This window comes from Tachyglossus aculeatus, chromosome X3 (genome assembly GCF_015852505.1).
Source record: "Tachyglossus aculeatus isolate mTacAcu1 chromosome X3, mTacAcu1.pri, whole genome shotgun sequence".
Taxonomy (NCBI): domain Eukaryota; kingdom Metazoa; phylum Chordata; class Mammalia; order Monotremata; family Tachyglossidae; genus Tachyglossus; species Tachyglossus aculeatus.
In genome coordinates this window covers 25,384,967-25,409,706 of record NC_052099.1, presented here as the reverse complement: position 1 = coordinate 25,409,706, position 24,740 = coordinate 25,384,967, and the positions used below count along the sequence as shown (strand labels likewise).

Here is a 24,740-nt window from a genome sequence, read left to right as displayed (position 1 = left end):
AAGGAAGACTAAGACAGAAGGTGACCTAACCTAAAGAGAAAATGGGCAAAGGCATGGCTAGGGAGAAAAGTTATATCATCGTTATCAATGTTTTGTTTTGTTGTCTGTCTCCCGCTTCTAGACTGTGAGCCCGTTGTTGGGTGAGGGCTGTCTATATGTTGCCAACTTGTACTTCCCAAATGCTTAGTACAGTGCTCTGCACATAGTAAGTGCTCAATAAATATGACTGAATGAATGAATGAATGGTATTCATTAAGCACATTCTGTGCACAGGGCACTGTACGAAGCACTTGGAAGAGTACAACACAACAGCGTTGGCAGACACTTTCCCTGCCCAAAAGAGTTTACAGTCTAGAGGAGCATAAGGCAGACAAATCAAAAGCTAATGAACTGAAAGAAGACAATCCCAACCCGTACACCTGTCAGGAATAGAAAGCTCATACCTGTAGCCAGATAGATGAGATGGAAAAGCATGTCTTTTCCCTGGACCACGTCCACTGCCACATGGGAAAACCGACTGTTGTCTTCCATAAAGTAAGGAACTGGAATAACTGGCTGGACCACTTCATGCATCAGAATAAATTTCTGAGCATCCTGAAGATTCCTTTCAGTCAAATTCACATACAAGCCCTGGTCCATTGTTCCACACTGCAAATTAGGCGAGAGAATATTTTACTTTTAGTTGGTGATGTGTTGGGTCTATTAAGTGAAACATTAAGAGAGCCGTGCTACAGGTGGATGAAATTAAATGAGAGGGCAGTCGTATGCCTCCAAAATCAAAACTGGACAGAATAACAGTCTTTCTACCATTCTAGTTTAACTCGCAGGTTTGGAGTTCCAAATTCAAAATGTACTAAACCATTCAGGTATGACACATCATCATCTTCATGAGGCGATGGGGGTAATATCTTTCGAACATGTTAAACCTCAACTACAATGAAATAGGAGCAAAACTATTGAGTATACAATAGTGCATGCTGACTTTAGGAAAAATAACGTACACCCTATAATGTCTCAGTGGCAGGGTCATCACTAGGGAGTTGTTTGGCTAAATGCATTTCATCACATCTGTCTGCTAAATCAGAGATTCTAATTCAACATACAGCATTCGGGAACATTATGTGGATTTATTACATTCCCCACAGGGGTTCTCTAAAGCAAAAATAGATGGATTACATGGAAACTGAGCTACAGGTTTTTTTTTCATCTACAAAGGATATAATTTTGAGCCAAGATTATTCATGTATGGTAAAGAAAAACAGTGTCTGCCCTATTCTGTTGGACCAGTTTTCCAGAGCTTCAAGCAGATGGAAGTCTCACTAAGGCGGAATAACGAGTAATAAGCAATAGTGCAAAAATTACTTTTTAGGATTAAGAGAGACAAGAATTATGATAGATATTTGCTATATGCAGGAAAAAAATTACACTTTCGAATCATCTCAGATTTAAATTTAGAGTGTTGATTAAGCAAGCACACATATGGCAGATAAGATCATAGGAAACAGATGCAATAGCTTGTTTGATACACCTGGGAAGGAAGGACTACAACCTCAACTGGTATGGAGAGAAGGGAAAAGAATGATATATCTTTAAAACTTTAATAGTCATCTTAAAATTGATTGCTATTCAGGATAATTAGGTTTGAATTGGGAGAGCCACTCCTTACACCTTGAAATTTCAGATATATGGCTTTTTGAAAACTTTATAAACACACTCCAATGAAAACTACTTTCCTAAAATCAAGGTGAATTAATAGCCAAGGAGAACATTTATAGCATGGAAGAGGGCAACAGACATACCCCACATATGAAAGATGTGTTTTGTTACAGGTTGGTAATTTACGGACAGCTGCCATAACCAGAAAATCATAACTCTTTGCCTAGACTTCAATGGCAATATCCACAATGTTAACAAATTCCAATTCATCTTGTAATGTTGCAGCACATTATAAGCATATATGCTTTAATTTGAGATGATACAGTAAGACAACCTATCCCTTCCAATATTACTGTATCAGAGTATCTCTACAGAGTGCTTTCAGACTCATATTAAATTCATGCTCTTCAGTCTATAACGGCTATTATTTCCATTGGATCAACTTCTTGTAACCAAAGTGGCTACAATGTTTCTGAAAGATCTGAAAGTCATGTCTTAAAGATCTTAAAAATACCAAGTTGTGCCCACTGAAACATTTCCCAGAAGGATCCTGTTAGAGGGTCACTGATCATAGAGCAAATCTGAGTCACTGAATCCCAGAACTGATGATTTGCATACTTTCCTGGCTAAAATTAGACAGAGTTATGCTATTTATAACCTTCAATAGCTATAACTACAATCTACTGATTTTGAACATCAACAAAACCTTCAAATAACTCAACAAAATATAGGTTTTCTATTAAATGTACCTAATATTAACATCAAATGTAAGAGAAGCAGTGTGGCTCAGTGGAAATAGCACAGGCTTTGGAGTCAGAGATCATGGGTTCAAATCCTGGCTCTGCGAGTTGTCAGCTGTGTAACTTTGGGCAAGTCACTTAACTTCTCTGTGCCTGTTACCTCATCTGTTAAATGGGGATTAAAACTGTAAGCCCCCTGTGGGACAACCTGATCACCTTGTAATCTCCCTAGTGCTTAGAACAGTGCTTGGCACATAGTAAGTGCTTAATAAATGACGTTATTATTATTATTATTATAACCTGGTGTTGTAGATTACCCATTTGGAAGCATCTTTACATGTTACATTAAAAATAATTAATGATAAAACACTCCAAGATCTCATGAGAAGTTCAAACCTTATACATTGTAGCTTCAGAGACTTTTATTTTATCAAACCAATATTTCCTTCAAATCAGAACAAAAGAGATTGGATCAAGGTTGTTCCTTGAATGAATAATTGAGCCCACACTTTGGAAATTTGGACTATAATCCCTTTCCAAGTCATATTTTTAAACTTCAGTGTTGTGCCACCCTCACCACCTCATCACAGACCTCTACATGTAACATTCCATTTTGGAAAACCTACCGGGTGAAATGTATGACCCATTTCTGCTTTTTCATTTATTATACTGCATGTGTTGCTACTTCTTCTCTTGTAAGTGCCAGGCAACCAGGCATTATGACATCAGAATTATAAATACAGAACACCTACTACCCAGGAACATTAGGTGATCTGGTCTATGAATACAAGGGCACTGAGTAGATGCGGTCACCAATTTCCTCTTTTCTAGACCTACCGGGCTGCAGAATAGTTTTTCAACCCACTGCAAAACCTTTAGCACTGAAAATCTTAATAACTTAAGAGTGTTCCATAAATTTAGCTAGCTTCTACAGTTATTTTTAACCCTGTGACTTTTCCCCTTTCATGGCCTTTCACATTTACTATTACATGGTCACCTTTTTTTTTTAACATTAATTTAACAGCTTGGTAAAAATACTTCAAAGGACATAACTTTTTATGCTGGGGTATATGAGGAGATTTGCATGGTCTTAGTGTCTCTCTGTGCTACTTGGTCCAGTATTTGGTTAATAGAGACATTTTATTCATTGCATGCTCAACCGTATCCACATAACTTCAAAAGAGAGGAAATTAAATTTTGTTTATTGCTTGTTGAACTGCCAGTTCTGATATATAGTGCAAGTGAACTTCCTCCTTTTTTGAATTTCCTCTCATCACCAGGCTAATGAAAATTTTAATGAGAAAATCTAAATAAAGCTTCGCAAAACCCAAACAGACAATTAGGGTATCAAATTCATGGCTAACTACTGGTTTGTGATATTGGTGGAGTCATGTAACTGCCTTGTTCCTTAGCCTTATCTGTTTAATGTGGAAAATACAGTAATTTCCTCAATAATGTGACAGTTGTGTTATTGAAGAACCTTGTATTATGCGAAAACTGAGTTACAGTAACTGTAACTTTACTGGAAACAAATGGATTAGGGAGTAAAAATTCAAAGTTTCTTCCATGACTGTATACCGTATTTACTCAAGTGCTTAGTACAGTGCTTGGCACTTAGTAAGTGGTTAACAAATAATCAATCAGTGGCATTTATTGACTGTTCACTGTGCACAGAGCACTATACGCAGCACACCTGGGAGCACACAACACAATTGAGTTGAGGCACACGATCCCTGGGCTCAAGAATCTCAAGGGGGGACAAAAATTAAAATCAATTACAGATAGGGGAAGCAGAAGAATATAAGGGTACATACTTAAGTGCTCTGGGGCTTGAGGTTGAGTATCAATATGTAATAAGAAATACAGATTGAAGGGCATAAGTGATGCACAGGAAGTACAAATAAGAATGGGAAAATAAGGGGTTAGTCCGGGAAGGCCTCTAAGGGGGTATGATTTAGCAGGGGTTGGAAAATGTTTCTCTGTATTGAATTGGTGCTCCATGTTGTAAGTATAGAAACAACGGGGACAATGGAATGAATTAAAAGCATTTTTTAATGGTATTTGTTAGGCACTTACTATATGCCAGGCACTATACTAAGTGCTGGAGTAAGTAGATGCTAATCAGGCTTGGACAAAGTCTCTGAACCACGTGGGGCTCACAGTCTTAATACCTACTTTACAGATGAGTTAAGTGAGGCACAAAATAAGTGATTTGCCCAAGGACAGACAGCAGACAAGTGGTGGAGCCTGGTTCTCTGATTCCCATGCCTTTGCTCTTTCCACTAGGCCATGCTGCTTTTCACACTATTTAGGACTTGATTACGATCTCTTAGTAAGACTAAGAGTCTGCTGATCAAACACCACAGTTTTAGTGATGTTGGGTCTGGAATGTTGAGGAGGAAGCAGAGGGAAGATAGGTGAGATGGGGATTATTCATGGGAGGGGCAGAAAACAGAATTACTTACACAAGCCATTTCTGGTTTACACTTTGTGGTACATATACATCTTATACATTTCTAGAGTAGAGTGCAGTAAAATATGCAATTTTCTCCTGCTCCTCCGAAATTACCTGGAAATTGGGGTTGGGATTTGGATAAGGCAGCCAGGCTGAGCGAGAGTTCTCCTGGTACTTGAATGGTCCATTGAAAGTTTGGGTGATAGCACTCAGATTGAAAACACAAACAGCAGAGGCAGCTATGCTGTTCCTATGGGAGGAGACAAGAAAATCAGAATGAGAAAAAGACATCAGCCAATCCACTCACAGGGAAAGGCCCAGATCTTCCCATTGACTCTGTGACTCTGTGCAAGATAACTTCCTGGGGTGAGTTTTCGTTTCCTGGACAAAGGTATCGAAACAATATATAAACCTCCGGAGGCAGGGATTTCTTTGTAATGTAACAAGCTTGGGAATCATAAAAAAAAAAAAACCAAAAAACTGTCCAACAGGTAACCATCAAGTGTGTCCCTGCCAGAACACTCAGTGCACTGGGAAACATGGAGAGGATAGTGGGAGATTTGAACAGAGATGAATTAAGCCTCTAGGTTTTCTGAAGACAAAATTTTTACTTCTATATTCTCCTGTAGGTCCGGATTTGCTCCCAAGGGCTCATTTGAGCCTACTTCACCCTATTTTGGCAGAGACTGGTAACTTTAGCCCCACGATTTTGGTTTTCGTCCTTCCATAAAGGGATTAAACAGACTATGATTAAGCAGAAAAGGTACCCATCAAGGGGCAGGGCAAACACTACTTCTTTAATTTTCCATCTGAGTGTCCCTCTAGACTGTAAGCAGGTAACCTGTCTACCAACTGTTCCATTGTACTCTCTCAAACCTTGAGTACTCCCTTGCTCTGCACACAGTGAGTGCTCAATAAATACAATTATGTGGTGGAATGTTTTGTACTAAGCACTTTTTAGAGAAGCAGCGTGGCTCAGTGGAAAGAGCACAGGGCTTTGGAGTCAGAGGTCATGGGTTCAAATCCCTGCTCCGCCACTTGTCAGCTGTGTGACTTCGGGCAAGTCATTTAACTTCTCTATGCCTCAGTTATCTCATCTGTAAAATGGGGATTAAGACTGTGAGCCCCACATGGGACAACCTGATCACCTTGCAACCTCCCCAGCGCCTAGAACAGTGCTTTGCATATAGTAAGCGCTTAATAAATCAATCATTATTAATATTTATAGATGAGAGTAGAAGCTATGTTCCCTGCCTTCTCAGAACTTGCAAACTAGTAACAGTAATAATACCCATTGGGTGCGAAGCACTGCACTAACCATTTGAGAAATATAAAGCAAGTAAAATGCCTAATTTCCAGCCCATATAGAGTTTATTCTAATAGGGGGAAATTTCCCAGAGTGCCACCCAATTTGAAAGCAATTTTGTAGCCAGTTTAGAGGGAATTCAACGCCAGACTTGAGAGTGGGGACATATGCCCAGACTCACCCCGGGCTGATGGCATGCTAAGCAAGAGCAAGGACAAGCTAAGTACTATGATTTCACTATTTAGCATCCAAGAATTTGAAGAGCGCCTCTGTTGTGGAGACAATTTTCAGCTTGGGAAAGGTCAGACCTCACTGGGACCCCCTGGAAAATTCTGTTAAATGGGGCCAATTGAACTGAGACGAGGCAGGCATGACTATACCCACCAGGAACGCCACTGCAAATTGCCACGGGTTTTCCTCACTTCCCTAACGGGATCGGCTTCTAGGAAATGGCACAAAACAGTCTAATTGTTTTCAGGGCGAATGACCTATTTGTATATATTGTGTGAAATGGATCCCTAAATAAAGCTAATTCCTGAGCTTAATTCCTCCTTCCCATGGGGACAAGATTGTCCTGAAGGCTTGCGAGAAGCATGAGACACACTTAGAAATTCCTCACCTTAGTGAGGGGGGACAGAGATCATGTTACGGTTATCATTACAGAAAGAAGTCCCGTGGAATGGTAAATCCCTGTACTGGCAAAGGGATGGCAAAGTGACAAGTCTCCCGTCTATCACCTGGACACAGATTCTCCCAGCCACTGGTAGGATCCATGGGGTAACTTTCTCTCATTGGTTCTGCTGGGTAGAATGATGCCGTCTGGTTCCCGGGAGTCCACCATATGGGAAATAGAGAGTCCTGCCTCCTTCCCGGGAGTCCACCATATGGGAAATAGAGAGTCCTGCCTCCTTTACGTGTCGAGCTAATCCACTCCACGGAATAAAGGGCAAATGGAGATGAATTTTTCTTGGCAAGTTATAACTCTGTACCTCCAGACAGAATGTGAATGTGTCTATTTATAGTTGAGTGTACTCTCCCAAGTGCTTAGTACAGTGCTCTGCATAGAGTAAGTGCTCAATAAATACGATTGAAAGAATGAATGAAAGGTAAAAACTCCATTATCCGTAACACAGAAAATCCACATACCCAGGTATTTCAAACAACGCATTTTCCCAAAGCGTTACTGACATTTAATACTTCTTCAATCAATTAATCAATCAATGGTATTTGTTGAGCACATACTGCATGCAGAGCACTGAACTAAGCATTTGGGAGAGTACAGTATAACTAAGTTGGGAGAGACGTTCCCTGGCCACAGTGAGCTTAAAGTCTACAGTCCAGGTTGGACTGAGAATCTGGTGTTAGGGATAAGTCCTGGTGGGGTCCCTCCCTGGAGAAATCTTTAGGTATTTGTATCAGCCTGGGTTAAACTTGCTAACTTTAACCTGCCTGGGTGAAACCTGCCTTCCCAACCAAGCAACTTTCTCTCAAGCGATTGAGTTTTCCAGATTTGGGACATCCTATTGCCCTATTGTTTAGGTTTTATTTTGTTTTAAAAGACACAAAGGGAATTGATCATTCGTACACATGAAGATGGTCCCATAGCTCCTGGACTTAAACCCAGAGTTCACCTAAAGTGCTAAATGCCAGATAAATGGCCAGAGACTGAAGAAAGCAGAGTTTTCATTATTTATGGATCTGCTGAGCTATGGTGCATATTTCTATCAGTTCTCTGTTGTTAAACAAGGGTTTACAAAGCAAACTACTTGAAACTGCAGAGGGATATGTTTTGAATTTATGATGGAGGGAAACTAATGAGTAAGGCAGTCCAGTCACTAACAAATAGAGTAGCTAGATACACAAAAGTCAAAAAGGAAGATTTGGTTCTGGGATCTGACATTTTTGAATTCTTGTTGGAAGATCAGTAAATGGATTTTTTTCATCATTTTATTATCATCCTCTCAGATGGTGAGCCCCATGTGCTGTCTGTTCTGATTAACTTTTATCTACCCCCATGTTTAACAATATGCTTTGGCACACAGTAAGCGCTTACCATAATAATCAAAATAATAATAGCTGTAAGTATCACAAAAGTGTGTGCAGGAGACCAGGCAACCCAGGAAGGAAAGCTACATTCTGTATGCAGCTGAAGAGTTAACAAAATTCAGAAATGATAATAGTGATAATAATTATGGTATTTGTTAAGTGCTTCATATGTGCCACGCACTGTTCTAAGCACTGGAGTAGCTACAAGTCAATCTGGTTGGACACAGTCCCTGTCCCACATGAGACTCACACTCTTAATCCCTATTTTTACAGATGAGGCAACTGAGGCCCAGAGCAATTAAGTATTCATTCATTCATTCATTCCAAGATCACACAACATATGTTTGGCGGCTCCGGGGTTAGAACTCAGGTCCTTCTGACTCCGTGGCTCAGGGGAAAGAGCACAGGCTTTGGAGTCAGAGGTCATGGGTTCGAATCCCGACTCCACCACATGTCTGCTGTGTGACCTTGGGCAAGTCACTTAACTTCTCTGAGCCTCAGTTACATCATCTGTAAAATGGGGATTAAGACTGTGAGCACCACGTGGGACAACTTGATCACCTTGTATTCCCCCTCAGCGCTTAGAACAGTGCTCTGCACATAGTAAGTGCTTAACAAATGCCATTATTATTATTATTATTATTACTCTACCCAGTAAGACACAGTGCTTCTCAGAAATGCCATTCAAATCCTAGAGGTCCAAAAATGCAAGACAACAATGGCATCAGGTTCAAGTTCAGGGACTGCCCTCACGGCCAGCCAGGGTCCTAGCCATTTTGTTGAGAAATGTACATTTGACTTCCCTCTTAAAATCCCTAGACCAAATCAGCATATGGCCACCTCCAGGTGGAAAACTGGGTGATCAAATCATGAACCTATGGCTTACTAGCTTCTGCACTAAGTATCATGAACAATGTTGGCAGTCTTGAGGGAAACAGAGCAGTTAATTACTATTTTGAGCCCCCAGGAAATTATTGTGGTGAGGCTTGTAAAGGCACATAGCTTGTAAGCTATGAATAGAGATAAATTTCAGGGACCAGATGATATAATTAGGCAGAATAAGAGAGTAAATGAGTGAACAGGAAAATTGCATACGCTTTCCCTAACCCAAACAGTCTAAAAGTTCAGAAGGAAATTCAATGTCCCCTGAATAAACAACTTTACTTAAGTATTCTTTTGCATGCGTTTAATTAAACTGACGCTGCAGAACTGACTGTCCGAGGTGCCCTCCGTCCTAAGAATTGGTCACACTGCACGGGAAGAGTGGGAACCAAAGATACCAGGCTATTAAATGTCCACTTAAGCATTGCAAGATAATAATCACCAAAAGGCTTGAAGCTGATGAAATGTGAATTTTCAAGGGAGAAATGAGTTCCAAAATAATTCTGAGGACAAGATCACACTTCTTAATAATATGTCCCTTCTATTATGATGTCCCTTAGCAGGGCATTATAATAGAGTGCTGTACCAATCCTAGCAGAAGTTAGCTTGGACTCCTGTGATTTGAGAGGCAGGGAAATCACCCAGTATTTTGGCAAATGCCAGAAATACAGCTGCAGATTGAGAGATTGTGCAATTTAAAATTCGGCTCCCAGTAAGGACAAAGGTCAATTCTTTCCAGTCACACATGCTGACAGTGTAAGACGAGGCTCTTGCACGCTTAACCACTGGTGAATGGTTCCCTTGTCAGCATTAGGCCAAGAAGTTGCAACTTCTTGGGCTTCATTAGATTGTAAGATTTTTGGGGACAGGAAACATGGAAACATTTGTCGAACTTTCCCAATTGCTTAATACAGTACTTTGACTCAGGATGCATTCAGTGAATACTACTGATTGACCATTCTGAAAGAAACTATTTTGACTTTAAATTGTGGTATTTGTTCAGCACTTATGTATCAAGCACTGTACAAAGCGATGGGAAAAAACAGGATAAACAGATTGGTTTCAGGCCCTGTCCCACATGGGGCTCAATTTTTTAGCTGTTTATCCAGTGAAGGGGGCAGATTTTCTTTAAAGAGCATAAAAGTGAATCAGAAAAAGATTGCTTTCTGTAAAACAACAGAGAAAAACAATGGTTTGAGTTACATACACATTGGTAGTGAAGATCCCATAGATCAGACCCAGTTCTGGTAGAAAGAAGGTGCTTTGCAGTTCATTGTAGTAGAAGGGAATTTCTCCAGGTCGGGAGCAATTCAGCCGAGCCTTCATGAAAGTGGTCCAGGTGTCTTCCAGCAAAAATCGACCTCCAATGTCGTTCTTACAGACACGGGCGGCTCTGGAGAAAACTGTTTTTCCACAATCATGCTCTACCGCATTTTCTCGGAAGAAAAAGTAAGTGAAGTTCCCAATGTCATAGGATGACACAAAATTTGGCTCTGTAAATAATGAGGAAGAAAAATTCTGTCAACTATGCTGTCTGTCGTGCTATTACCTGAACTTAAAGCTATGTATTTTCATTCAATTAATGTATGCCTTCATAATACGCAAATTAGCACTTACTTTTCATTTCCTCCTCCCCATCCTCCTGCCTTACCGCCTTCCCCTCCCCACAGCACCTATATATATATATATATACACACACACATTTATATATATATATGTATTTATATATATATATATCTGTACATACTTATTACTCTATTTTACTTGTACTTATCTATTCTATTTATTTTATTTTGTTAATATGTTTTGTTTTGTTGTCTGTTTCCCCCTTCTAGACTGTGAGCCCACTGTTGGGTAGGGACCATCTCTATATGTTGCCAACTTGTACTTCCCAAGCACTTAGTACAGTGCTCTGCACACAGTAAGCGCTCAATAAATATGATTGAATGAATGAATGAATAATGTGGAAAAATCGCAACATATCTAAATTTACTTTTAATTAGCTAGCACTGTGAGCACCATGAATAAATGCAGTACAGGGCTAGTAATTGCTGAACATAAGTTTTAGATTATGGGACATCATGTGAATGACTTTCACTCTTGAATGGTTTATAATGAATCAAGAGACCAAGTTAACCTGAAATTAATGCTGCCTCCCTGCAAAAGAAATCACAAAAGCAGGAGAGATAGTGTATTTTAGAAAATACATTCTCTTCCCTTTTCAAAGTTTGGGACAGGAACCGACACTCGTTGTTGACAATGCACCAAACAATGAAAAATTCAAGGTATTTTAAAAAAATTCAAGGAAAAATGACATTAGTGATAAAAGTAATAATATATGGTATACATCTGTATCATCGACAGTTGCTGGAGGGCCCAAAACTTCGGCAGGGGTGGGGTGGGGTGTGTGCATGCATACCCACAGAAGTGTTTATGCTCTACACTCTGACAGTGTGCTCATATAGAAATGCTCTCAAGTACATAGGAAACATTGGGTGGAGTCTTTAGGGATATACATAGCATCTTGCAGAGAAAGAAAGTACGGATTTGTGAGACCCTGGGAAGACCAAAGAGGCAACCCTCAACAAGTGGCAGTGAGGAGTTTTAAATCAATAAAGATATTCTTCAGTTTTTACTACTTCCATTTCAGAATACATTTCTAACAAATTTATATTGCTTGAAGACATGAATATTACTCAAAAGGTACAATCTCGGTACAAAGGTACATGTCACACTAATAGGGGTGAAAGTGTTCCGCACTGCAAGACTTTAATTTATATTGGTAACATATTTATTCACTGTTTCTATTAGCCTGTAATGGAAGTAAAGGATAACCTTGGACCTCCATTACCATATAACGAATGAGTTTAGACCCTATTATCCTTACAAACTGCTTTAATACTATGAAGAGGGAAAAAATGATTCAACATTTGGGGGACTGGTTATTTACTCTTTTTGCATGGGAGAAAGGTTTGCTTCCATTTGAGCCAATATTCACTAATGGTGTGCAGCAAAACAAAGCAATCCCTTCAGAAAAAAACTCCATAAGGAAAGGCAGGACATCTAAACTACATTTTGAGTTCCAGAACCTGTCACTTGCACTGCTAACCCAAAACAGGAGTATAAACACACATCTGGAAAGTTTTTGAATGAAGCTTTTTTTATAAATATGAAAACTATGCAGTCTGCTCAAAATGAGAGGAAAATGATAAGAGCTTTAGTTTAAAAACAAATGAGGGAAAGGAAAGATCTATTTTTTGAAACCCCCAAAAGAAAAGCAGTGTGTTTTGCCAAACTTTTTCTTCTATGTACAATTTAGAAACACATAAATTACAACCTTTGAGCTGCTTACAATTCTGACCCTAGGCTGAAAGTCAGTAAGAGCCCTTTCCATTCTTGGGGCCCGTGCTGCATTGATATTAGTCTTAGCTCAGGGGAGTTTGGGCATTTGTAGCAATTACTTTTTCCCAATCTTAATTATTTCTTTTCTCCTTGGGGAAAAAATGTCTGGCCACATTGGAGATTTTGAAAGCAAAGGTAGCACTTTCTAGGACGAATGAGTTCATATTTTCCTAGATATTAGGTATGTAATTCAAACTTACAGAGGTGAATGACTAGCTCTTAAAGGGACTCTTCTATTGCTTGGCAATATGAGACGTTTTGTTCATAACTAAATGTATAAAACCTCATGTTGGGACATGGATTTGCGCCTGGCAGTGAGCATGCATCATGAAGGCGGAAAGCTGGTCCACAACACTGGAGGTTTTGGGGTTCTGAGCAGCTGCTTAGAGCCTGCATGGACATCTTTAAACAAAAAAAAAAAGGACTCCTCCACTTAGCCTCAACTCTTCTTAGCCTCAACTCTTCTTAGCTTAGTGATTGCTCTTCTGTCTCCTGCTGATAGCTGTTGACTTTTATTGAACACCTATGCGTTCTTTTATTTCCTCATTAACACAGGCACCACAACTTCTTTCCTGTGTTTGTACAGGATAAAAACATTCTCAGGGACTACTCTTGGGGACAGAAGAAGATTCAACAAACACACTGAGATTGCGTTAGGTATTTTATTTTTCATTCTTTTCCAATGAAGTCCCTGAAATGATTCTCAGCATCACATCATTGTTGCCTAAAGTTCAGTGACCGGGCTTAATAAGGCTTAGAAGGATAAAAAGAAAATGAAAAAATAGGTCTGCACTTCAGAAAAAGCTTGTAGAAGCATTCACTTCCCAAATGTCCTCTTTTGTTTTCTAATTATGGGGCTGGTCACGGACACTGAGAGGGTTCACTGAAAACCAAAAATAATAAACGAAATAAAATAACAATTGGCTTGTAATCAAGTTTGAAGACAAATATATGAATTGCAAACTATAAACTGTTTCTTATTAAGAGGAAATTTGAAATACAGGTCAAATGGGCTATTTGAAGGTGAATTTAGAAAAATTGCCGGAGTACAAACAATTTATCCAAATTATTTTTCTTTCCACATGAAAAAATAGGTTGCAACCCAAGTGTAGAAATGCAGGAAGCTATAACACTGTACAACAAGGGCAAACTGGCAGCTTACCAGAGGCATCCTATACACATTTACCTGCAAGACTGCAATTCTCATCTGAATTACAAGTACTGCCAAAGCACCTTGAGAATAAAAACTGCAACATCAACCTCAGGGTATGGAAATTGTGATAAATTTAGATGTGGTGAAGGATTTTCTAAAACAACATCAGACATTTTTAACCATTTAAAGACTTTAGTATATTTGAGTTGGAAGCAACCTGTCTCTCAGCCCAGACCAGCTGATAACTCCAGCCCAAACGGATATTTCAGCTATGAAGTTTTTTCTGCTACAAAATTTGCCATAGAATTCTTTATGCTCTCAAAGGCAATTGCTTTTCAGACTTTTCAAATCACCTAAACATCCTTTCCCACACTTCCACCCACCCACTGGGATTACTTGTACTGCATGTCAGAGTAAGAATATTGTAGCTGCCAAGTGAAGCCCTCCAGCTAGTGATATGATATTTGGCCTCAGGCAATCCTGGTGCAATAAAAGCAGCCACTGTCTATTTTCAGCATCCTTATTTTTAGTGAATCTTGGTATAGGAAATTGATTCCAAATAATTCAGAGTGTTAGACCTGGGGCTAATTTTGATAGGGATTCAGTCTGGAATGATTTTCACATCCAAGTATAGTTTGGAGGGTGGGGATCATGGGGGGTGGGGGGTTTAAAAAAAAAACACACCTGGGTAACACAGATAGCAGAACTGGAGCGATTCAGTGCTACTGTCTTAAGGACTTCTACTTCCCATGTAAATTTTGCCTGTGCACATAAGCCTAATAATAATAATAATAATAATAATAATAATGGCATTTGTTAATGTTCTGGCTTTCTCTGACAATGGAGATACAGGTTTACAGAACTTTAACTGATGGTCCTCAACTTATCTGTCATTGGACATTTTCAGAAATGCATAATGATGAAATTGTAGTCCTATTCTTGCCAAGCGGAATATATTTGATACTGTAACTCATTCTAACTATTCTATCAGTGCTTATGTGGTGCTTTGGTCCAGAAGCACGCAAGCTGGGAACGAGGGGGATGGACCTCTAGTCAAGGGAGATGACGAGGAAAAGGGAGGGAGTCAACCGGTGAATTCTACACAAGGCTTCTGTAACACTAGAATCCAGTAGCTTATGGAACTGTGGGTTCTCTCTGGGGACTATATATGTTCTACGTTTCAATATATATAGACGTGGTTTAAAGAAAGGGCTTCTGTAAGCTCAATGGCACAGACTGTGTCTGCCAATTTAATAATAATCTTAAATACGCTACTTGTTAAATGCTATGTGCCGAGTACTCTTCTAACTACTGTGGTAGATACAAGTTAATCCCCATGTGTCCCTGTCCACATGGGGATCACAGTCTTAATCCCCATTTTACAGATGAGGGCACTGAGGTCCAGAGAAGTTAAGTGGCTGCATTGTACTCTCCCAAGTGCTTAGAACAGTGCTCTGCACATAGGAAGGGCTCAAATCAGGGATGATTGACCAGCAACTCTTGGGCCATTTATGCCTCTTTTCACTTCGGGTGTGGCTTGTGGTGAGTAGCTATGGAGAGCGTCTTAGGAGCTGGCTCTTCCCCAGGGTGGGGGGCTTTGGCCATGGTGTTTCTGGCCACAGAGATTCGGGTCACAGAGCGGTACATGGCCAGGCCCACGTCCTGGCTGCCTCTTCTGCCCCACTTGCAAATGTCTACCTTCCACCCTTGCCGTTACCCCTTTTTACTACCTGGGAATCATGGCTCAGTGAAAAGAGCATGGGCTTTGGAGTCAGAGGTCATGGGTTCAAATCCCTGCTCTGCCACTTGTCAGCTGTGTGACTTTGGGCAAGTCACTTAACTTCTCTGGGCCTCAGTTCCCTCATCGGTAAAATGGGGATGAAGACTGTGAGCCCCATGTGGGACAACTTGATTGCCTTGTATCCACCCCGGCGCTTAGAACACTGCTTTGCTCATAGTAAGCACTTAACAAATACCAACATTATTATTATTACCTGGAAAGCTGGTCTCCAGGTTTTATCTTCTTTTTTTTGATCTGCAGCTCTCAACCATTACCAAAAATAATACTGATTGTGACATGTGTTAAACACTTACTATATGTCAAACACAGTACTAAACTGTGTGCCTTAATGGAAAGAGCCTGATCCTGGGAGACAAAGGACCTGGATTCTAATCTTGGCTTTCCCACTTGACTGCTGTGTGATCTTGGGCACATTCCTATGCTTAGAACAGTACTTGACACATAGTAAGTGTTTAACCAATGTAATAATAATGATGGTGATGATGACAATGATAATAATAACAAGAGCTGGGGGGAGATGCAAGGTAATCAGGTCAGACACAGTCCCTGTTCCACATGGGGCTCATAGTCTAAGTAGGAGAGAGAACAGTAACTGCATCTCCATTTTACAAATGAGGAAATAGAGGCACAGAGAATTGGGTGATTTATGACAGGTCACACAGGGGCCACGTGGCAGAGTCAGGATTAGAACCCAGGTCCTCTGACTCCCAGGCTCTGGAACCCCCTGAGCCCTGCTAACATAACTGTGGTTCATGCGGCTGGACAACTCCCAATATAAACTACTGCAAAGTTAGCAATTAACGCATTCTGCAGAAGCAGCAAAACTAATATATAAACTGAGTTGCACGGTTTGATTTCAGCAAGACCTTCACTAATGACAGATGAAAAAGCAGCTAAATTGCTAGGATTTAGTTTTTCCATTTATAATACTATCTATTAAATCCTACAAATGTAATGTCCCCCAAATAACCTTGATTTTAACCTTGTGTTTTGCCCACAGTCAACTAAATAGCAATCAAACCTTATTTTAGGAATGTTCAGGCTACTGATAAAGTGTGGTCCTTTCCACTTCAAAAGGCTATACTTCACACCATGATGGGACAACAACAATCTCAGGGTCACAGAAACCTGAGATTTTTGAGATAACAAACACCAAAAATTGACTTTCAGCCAGTTTGTTTGGAAGCTCTCAGATAAAACTCCTGGAATCCAGCACTCAGGGACATAATCTATCTAAAGTACACAATGTTTCGGAGAGCCAAGGTTTCTCGCCGGCTGGCAAAACAGATCAAATCGGGTCATTCTAAGCTCTCCTCAATTTGAAACTACACCTATCTCCACAAGCATTATTACTGTATTCTCTTCTGACCTCTGCTTTTAGAATCGTTTCCCACCTGAATCCCAAACTTGTGCACCTCTTATTTCCATGCTCATTTTTCAACAACGTGGCCAGGGATAGTTAATAATCACTTATTTTCTCTTCTTCCCTGTGAGGAAATGCTCAGCTTTTTACTAGCGTGGCCTAGGGATACAGCACAAGCCTGCGAGGCAGAAGGACCTAGGTACTAATCCCGGCTCCACCACTTATCTGCTGTGTGACCTGGGGCGAGTCATTTCACTTCTCTGTGCCTCAGCTACCTCATCTGTAAAATGGGGATTAGAACTGTTAGCTCCATGTGGGACAGGGGCTGTGTCTAATCTGATAACCTTGTATCTACCCCAGAACAGTGCTTGGAAGATGGTAAGCATTTAATAAATACCATCATTATTCTTCTTATTACTTGCTAATCTAGGTTTTGGAGCCATTGTCCTAAGCCTTTCTCTTCTTTTCCTTCTGCCATCTCCTTTTGAAGTCCTGTCCTCTCTCCTCACACACCTGCATCCTTTGCAACCCAAGGTCTTAGCAGGTTTCTCAAGCTCAGAGTTCCGACAATAACGCCTCCAACCAAGAATATTTCAGACTTCACTTCACAGTGATGAGCTTGCTTTGTGGTCAAGCTCTCCCCATCTGTGGTTGAGTCAACAGAAAAGTTTCTTTCTGGAGGAGGAGATATGATGCTGTATTTGACTATACTCTTAAGTGGCTTATGTAGCTATGGACTCATCCCTAAAACACACTGCTCTAAAACTCTTATGGACAAGACCAATCCCTTCCTGCTTCTCTGCAGTTCCCTTAGTTGGTCCTTCTAAGCTTGTCTTGATTGTCCTTTTGTAAACGGAGGCTGCTCTTCAAGATTGAGGAATGTACAGAGTACTGATAAAGTGTTTGCTGTGTTTTCCATTAGGCAGGGGATCTATGTACCCCCAAAGCGCTTAGTACAGTGCTCTGCACACAGTAAGCACTCAATAAATACAATTGAATGAATGAATGAATGAACATCATGACACCAAGTTACACCTGTCCTTAGCCTTCCAATTCCAAATAACAATATTTGGGTTATTGTTGGGATATTGGGATATGGGAATAACAATAACAATGAGAAGCAGCGTGGCTCAGTGGAAAGAGCAAGGACTTTGGAGTCGGAGGTCATGGGTTCAAAGCCCAGCCCCGCCAATTGTCAGCTGTGTGCCTTTGGGCAAGTCATTTAACTTCTCTGTGCCTCAGTTCCCTCATCTGTAAAATGGGGATTAAGACTGTGAGCCCCCCGTGGGACAATCTGATCACCTTGTAACTCCCCCAGAGCTTAGGACAGTGCTTTGCACATAGTAAGCACTTAATAAATGCCATTATTAGTAGTAGTATTAATAGTATAGTACTTGTTAAGCACTTACTATTTATGAAGCACTGAGGTAAATAAAAAACATTCAGGTTGGACACAGTTCGAGTCATCTCACTCTGTGCCCAGCACATCTCTGCACTTGGGTTTCACTGTGTTCATCCCGGGTTCAATTTCCCCACAGTAAACCAGAAAGACATAACAAAAACCTCTACTGGACCCCTGCTTAAATTAGCCCTTCTCTTCCCCAGTGCCTCAATCTCACCAACTGAGTATTAGCTCATTGTAACAGGGCCACATTCTGAATTCTGGAGCCATCCCCTATTACATCACTCACTTCTGGGAATGTTCCCTGCATTCCAGGCCAAATTTAGCTACACCATTGTTTAGCTGGGTTAAGCCTTAAGAACAACAGACTAAGACTTCTGCAACTAGATATTCCAAATCCACCCTATCTTGGTCCTCATTCTCACCTTAGGAAAAAAAATCTCTCTTGCTTACCTCTCTAACAGTCTATCACTGAAATGCTCAACAAAATCCTCCAGAGTCCAGATCATTTATTCCTGCTTAGGGGGATTCCTAATGAGGAGTACAGTCCCTAGATAAAAATTAAACAAGAAAAGCACTGCTGCATCACTTGTCTCATGGTTTTGGTTCCAAAAGTTTGGAGGAGAAATGGAGGAATATTTAGGATTTTTTTTTCCTAATTCGGAAAAGACCTGTTGAAAGTTATTACAGCTGACCGATAACACTGCTCTTTGACAGTTCTTGCTAATATGAGAGAGACAGATAAAATAGTAAGTGTTCTCATAAAAATTTTTAGTGGATGCCTAAGTACTTTAGATATAATTGTTAAGATTAAGACTCCCTTTATAGTATTCCTTGCGAAAATAAATATGCAGTGTGGAATCTAAGAATGGTGAAATGGAATGAGCTCCTCATAATAGTTTGAAGGCCTCATATACCTAAGGAAGACTAAGTTTAACACACCTGTAAGGAAGTGCAGCAGATTGACTGAGCCTGGCTTCTGAGAAACTTTTTTAATTTGGATAAATGCAATAAATAGTACTCTAGTAACCTGAAAAAGTTAATGCCCCTCCATATACATTTATCTCACAATCTCTCTCACTTATGGGCAAGTGACTGGTTCAACAATTCAAATGAAATGCGCAACACCCTGGTCTTCTATATTCTCTAGCATTTGACCCGCCAGATCACTGTTCCTGACACCAAACTTCTTAACTATTGGTTTTCCAAAATCAAAAGGTGACATTGGCTTCAAAAATGTCTATCAACTTCAACTCTTCATTTGTTAATAATAATGGCATTTAAGTGCTTACTATGTGCAAATCACTGTTCTAAGCGCTGGGGAGGTTACAAAGTGATCAGGTTGTCCCACATGGGACTCACAGTCTTAATCCCCATTTTACAGATGAGGTAATTGAGGCACAGAGAAATTAAGTGACTTGCCCAAAGTCACACAGATGACAAATGGCGGAGCCAGGATTTGAACCTATGACCTCTGACTCCAAAGCCTGGGATCTTTCCACTGAGCCACGCTGCTTCTCTGTTACCTCAGGATAAGATAGCACACCAGTAATACATCAGCCACTTCAGTTTTAGTGACACATCAGCACACGGCAGACATTTTCATTCATCACCCAGCTGAAAAACTGTGAAAAATGTTGCTAGGCAGCACCTACTACACACTTCGCTTACATTATCATCCCCATTTGAAGTCCTACACATTCAAACTTCCTGAGTTTTCTCTGCATCATGCAGCATTTAAATAAAATATGAGTGCCAGCAACATTGGAAGAACTAGAGACCCTGGGCAGAGAGACAGACTCTCTCTGGTGTAATATTCCCAGCATTTGTTCCATTTTAGAAACCTGGGGTTGAACTGGATAATCTTGCTCAGGAACATTTGTCTTTTGCTCCCTCACCCAAGCCACAACTTTCCCTTCCTCTGTTCTCCCTGGTTTTTCCAGATGTTCCCATTACAACAGGATATTCATCAATTAGCTGTGCTTCAGGAGAAGCAGAAATCCGTAACTGTATCTTTCCCACAAAACTAGAAGAGAAAGAATGAAAGAGCTATTTTTAAGAGGGGTAAAGCGCTTAGTACAGTGCTGTGCACACAGTTAAGCGCTCAATATATATGAATGAATGAATGAATGAAAGAGGTAAGTCTCTATCAGTAAGCTATAGGAAACATCTTAAACTGCTCCTTAACTTTGAGTGTAAAAAGGATGAACGACACACTCAACACCAAATGCTTTTTGCAGCCAAACTTAAGGAGTTTCTGATGATTTTCCCTTCTGGTTCTCTGATAAATTTCTGAGACAGTAGGCTAGTTCAGGGTAGGTCAAAGTAACTGAGCTCCAGCTTCTCCTTTATTCCTCCCCAAAGGAAATAATGCTTGCATTATTATGGCACCTCTTAAAAACGCTTACTATGGGCCAAGCCTTCTATTAAGAATTGAGGTAGATACAAGTTAATCGGACTGGTAGCAGTCCCTGTCCCACATGAAGCTCAGAAACAATGAATTTCTGATGGTCAGGCTATCCATGATGTGAAAGAAGGCTCTTTTCTTCATACCACCTCCCAAGAAATGCCCTTTCCTGCAACAAGAGGAGGCAGAAAGTGACGTGTCTAGAAACGTGGAATCACACTCTGAAGCTGAATAGAGCAAATGATGATTCAAACAAAGGGTCTTGCTTTGTGCTTAAAGGTAGGATCCAAATGGTCAAAGGACAACCGATGGATTGTTTGTAATAGATTAGCCATGGAATGGCCAGATGCCCCAATGACAACTTTGCTTGTTTGGGAGAGGATGGCAGGTGACCTGAAGGTACATCTCTTGGATCAGGAGTGGGTGAGGGTGAGTAAGCAGTGTGGCCTAATGGAAAGAGCATAGGCCTAGGAATCAGAGGAACTGGGTTCTAATCCCGACTCTGTGACTAATCTGGTCACTTTCCCACTGGTCCGGTTTTCTAACGGTCACCTATCTTGAGATAGGCAAAGACATGGAATCCTGAATGGGTCCCCCTCACCCACCCCCTTTGAAATCACCATTACCAGTTCGGGTGCCAGCAAGAGTTAATAGTGAGCATCCATTTCAGGGAGTTGAAAACTGTTCAGGGTATTTAACCGCGTTATCTGTTCAATTCCCACAGATCTTGGTAGAATAGGAATTTTCTCTGGTGGGATGCTTGTCCCTGTGAACGTGATTTACTGGCTGGTGGTTGGTCAAATGTGAGTGGAGATAGACACCACAACGAACAAAGTGACCAGAATTATTTTAGCCTGGTGTTCCCAAGGAAAACCCATTTCCAGAGGGGGAAAAGAAAGCTTCTATTTATCAGATTGACTTTCAACAAGTTCTAATTACAAATCTTATCATTTTGTAAAGTTGAAACCTATGCTCGAAAAGAAGAAAAAAAAGAGCAGCTAAGAATTAAATAAATAGGAGCTCCAGGGACAAAACATTGATAGATACTTTTGTGAGTACAGCTGACACCAGTTAACAGAGACAATGTTAATAGCAAAAATCTAGTTAAATGATTCCGTTTGGGGAAACATTTCATTTTTCCCCTTGGGTGCAACTCACAGTGAGGTAACTTAATAGAAGCAACTGATAATTGGGATATTCCCCTTTCCACAAAAGCAAACTGCAGTGGCTTATTCAAAGGCTTTATGTAGCTGAATGAATTCAACATGCCTAACTTTGTAATGTAACCCCCATGGCTCCCATCATTCCCAAAACATTCAAGGTGCCCCCAAACTCCTCTCTCCTCCTTTGACTGACTCAGCTCTAGTCCTTAATCAGTAACCCCTAGCAATATCCAGGCTTTGAAAAGTTCTCTGAAGCCTGAAGAAAGTGGATGCCAATATGAGGATAGAGTCCTTGAGGACAGAGTCCTTTATTGAATGGCCTCTCATTTCTAGTTGAGCCAAAATAGTGTGTTTTTTTTTCTTTTGCCTTGGGCATATTCTCTGGAGTTGCTTAAACAAACTTCTTAGATACCATAATTCTTCCTCTACTCCTTTAATCATGTTGTTGGCTCCTCTCTAACTCTTTCTGATTTATCTATATCATTCTGATGTAGAGATGGCTCTAAATGAATGCAATATTTCAGGATAGAGTCAAAGACTGATAGTGAAAGGGACTGTTGCCTCTTTGCTAGGCTTTTCCTCTCTAGATTTATTAGCCTGTGTTTTCTCAGGCAGAACAATGACTCTCACTGCATTGTTTCTTGACCATTTTTCTGATTCATTTGCAGGATTTCTCCATCTGCCCAAGGATCTGCCACATTCATTAATACAGTGATGCCTGCAGAGTTCACTCAACTGCTGATTATTCTGTTTCCTCAATATCGATAAAAATATTAAGATTGACCAAACCCGAGTCTACGCATGGTTCCAACACAACAAACATACAAATCTACAATTGAACTGCCTTGCAAGAAGTTGAAAGGCTCCAAGTCAATGATTTTAGAAATTTTGGGCAAAACTCTTTCAGATCATTGTGGCTTGCAGAGTAGACAATATCTCATTCACTTCCCTTTTCTTCCACTTCTTTGATTAGGATTAAAGTGCATTTAATGGAAGCGGTAAACTATCCACATTTCAATATTTCACTGAGTAAAGTGTGGGCAGATCGCCACACTCCTTATTAGAGGTGCTGTACAGTATAGGGTCTACAGTTCTTAGTGATTCTGAAGCTTACCATTGAGCCATTTGGAGTTGTATTGTGCAGTGCGCAGTGGAGGGAGGACCCCGAGACTCCGGTAAATGGCAGGATCCCTTCCTGGGAAGTCCATGGCTGTAGCGGCATACAGCTCCCCGCTGGATGTAAGGAGGGCAGTGGAATTGTGCTGAGGACTGTAAGGGCAACGGGCCATGCCACTGATCTGATCGTGGATCTCAGTCAAGTTGCTTAGCTACACGAAGGAGAAGGAAAAAAGGGGGCAAATGCATTTTCTGTTAATGCTGGACCCTACGAATTCTAAGAGAATCGAGTTAGGAGCACGTTCACTCAAAGCGCAGACAAGTCGCTCTCCAAGGATCGCTGACCAATAATCAACTGGACAGTGGTGGACTGTAGTACAGGATGATCATAAACCCAGGAAGTGAGGAAGAGAAGCAGGAAACATGGCTTTCCATGTATTCCTTTTATTTTAATTAAAAATTAATTCCCAGGTATTTTCCCCTTGGAACCATAATAAAAAGCAATCATAATAATTGTGGTGCTTGTTAAAGCACTTACTATGTGCAAGCACTATACTATGTACTGGGATAGAAACAATAAAACTAGCTCAGACACAGTCCCTGTCCCACAGCTGACCTATAGGCTAACCCATGAATGCAAAGGTATAATCCCCGATAGGAAACTCTCCCTGTTAAGAAAAATACCAGATCATTAATTATCTGGGGAGGCTTCCTCTGCCCAGGGAAACAAAATGACAATATGGTGTGGTCACATTCTCCCAACCTTATGGGTTTCTGAAACACATGGTACAATCCCACATATATTTTGAATTTGGATCGGAATAAGTTTAATCATCCAGATGTTAAGATTTTGTCTTTTTTAATTTACTTTTGAAAACACTAGAAAAATGAGATCCTATGTTTAACATTCTTGGAGTACTTTTGCACTCTCTCAGCACTTAATAAAGTGCTCTGTACAGAGTAAGCACTCAATAAATAATAATAATAATAATAATGATGGTATTTGTTACGGCTCTATGTGCCAAGCACTGTTCGAAGATCTGGGGTAGATACAAGGTAATCAGGTTGTGCCAAGTGGGGCTCATAGTCTTAATTCCCATTTTACAGATGAGGTAACTGAGGTACAGAGAAGTTAAGTGGCTTGCCCAAAGTCACACAGCAGACAGGTGGGAGAGCTGGGATTAGAACCCACGTCCTCTGACTCCCAAGCCCAACACCACTGATTGACTGACAGTAAACTACTTTAGGGCATCGATCATTCTAAAAATCCCACTGTACTCTCCCAAGACTCAGTACAGTGCTCTGCACACAGTAGCCGCTCAGTAAATACTACTGATTTTAGACCATAAATTTGTAAGCAGGGGATGTTTCTGCCAACTCTACTGTACTCTCCCAAGTACTTAATACAGTGTTCTATAAACGGCAAGTGCTCATAAATACCAATGATGATGATGATGATTAGATAATCACTATCTATACTCACTACTATATAATACTACTACTACTATACTATACTCCAGTGGGTTTCTGGATATCTTAGGAATTTAGCTAAATCCACCAGGACCCTCATGAAGTTATCTGAAGAGGACCAGGCATCAGTGGGCAAAGTAGAAGTAGTTTAGCACACCCCCGTAGAGCAAAGCAAGTTCTCCAGGGTCATACCAGTTGAACAAAATTCCCACAGCAGCTCTGGGTTCTCCCAGCTACTGTGGGATTTGAAATATTCATGGAAATGCCTACATGTGTAATTTCTCCTGCCAAGGGCACCTCTGATCCCTGCCAGTTTGCTTCATGCCCCAAAAAGTACTGAAAAGACTGAAAAGAGCCCTGCTTTAATATGACCAAATG

General features: G+C 40.5%; 1 protein-coding gene across 1 annotated transcript in view; it reads right to left on the bottom strand.

Moving 5' to 3' along the window:
- Window positions 1–24,740, bottom strand: part of SEMA5A (semaphorin 5A) — a 365,291-nt gene that overhangs the window by 118,968 nt on the left and 221,583 nt on the right. The window contains exons 9-12 of the mRNA XM_038770347.1: window positions 22,891–23,104; window positions 10,293–10,578; window positions 4,966–5,101; window positions 444–648 (exon numbers count right to left, since the gene is read on the bottom strand). Coding sequence (XP_038626275.1) covers window positions 444–648; window positions 4,966–5,101; window positions 10,293–10,578; window positions 22,891–23,104 — 841 coding nt within the window. The remainder of the gene's footprint in view (window positions 1–443; window positions 649–4,965; window positions 5,102–10,292; window positions 10,579–22,890; window positions 23,105–24,740) is intronic.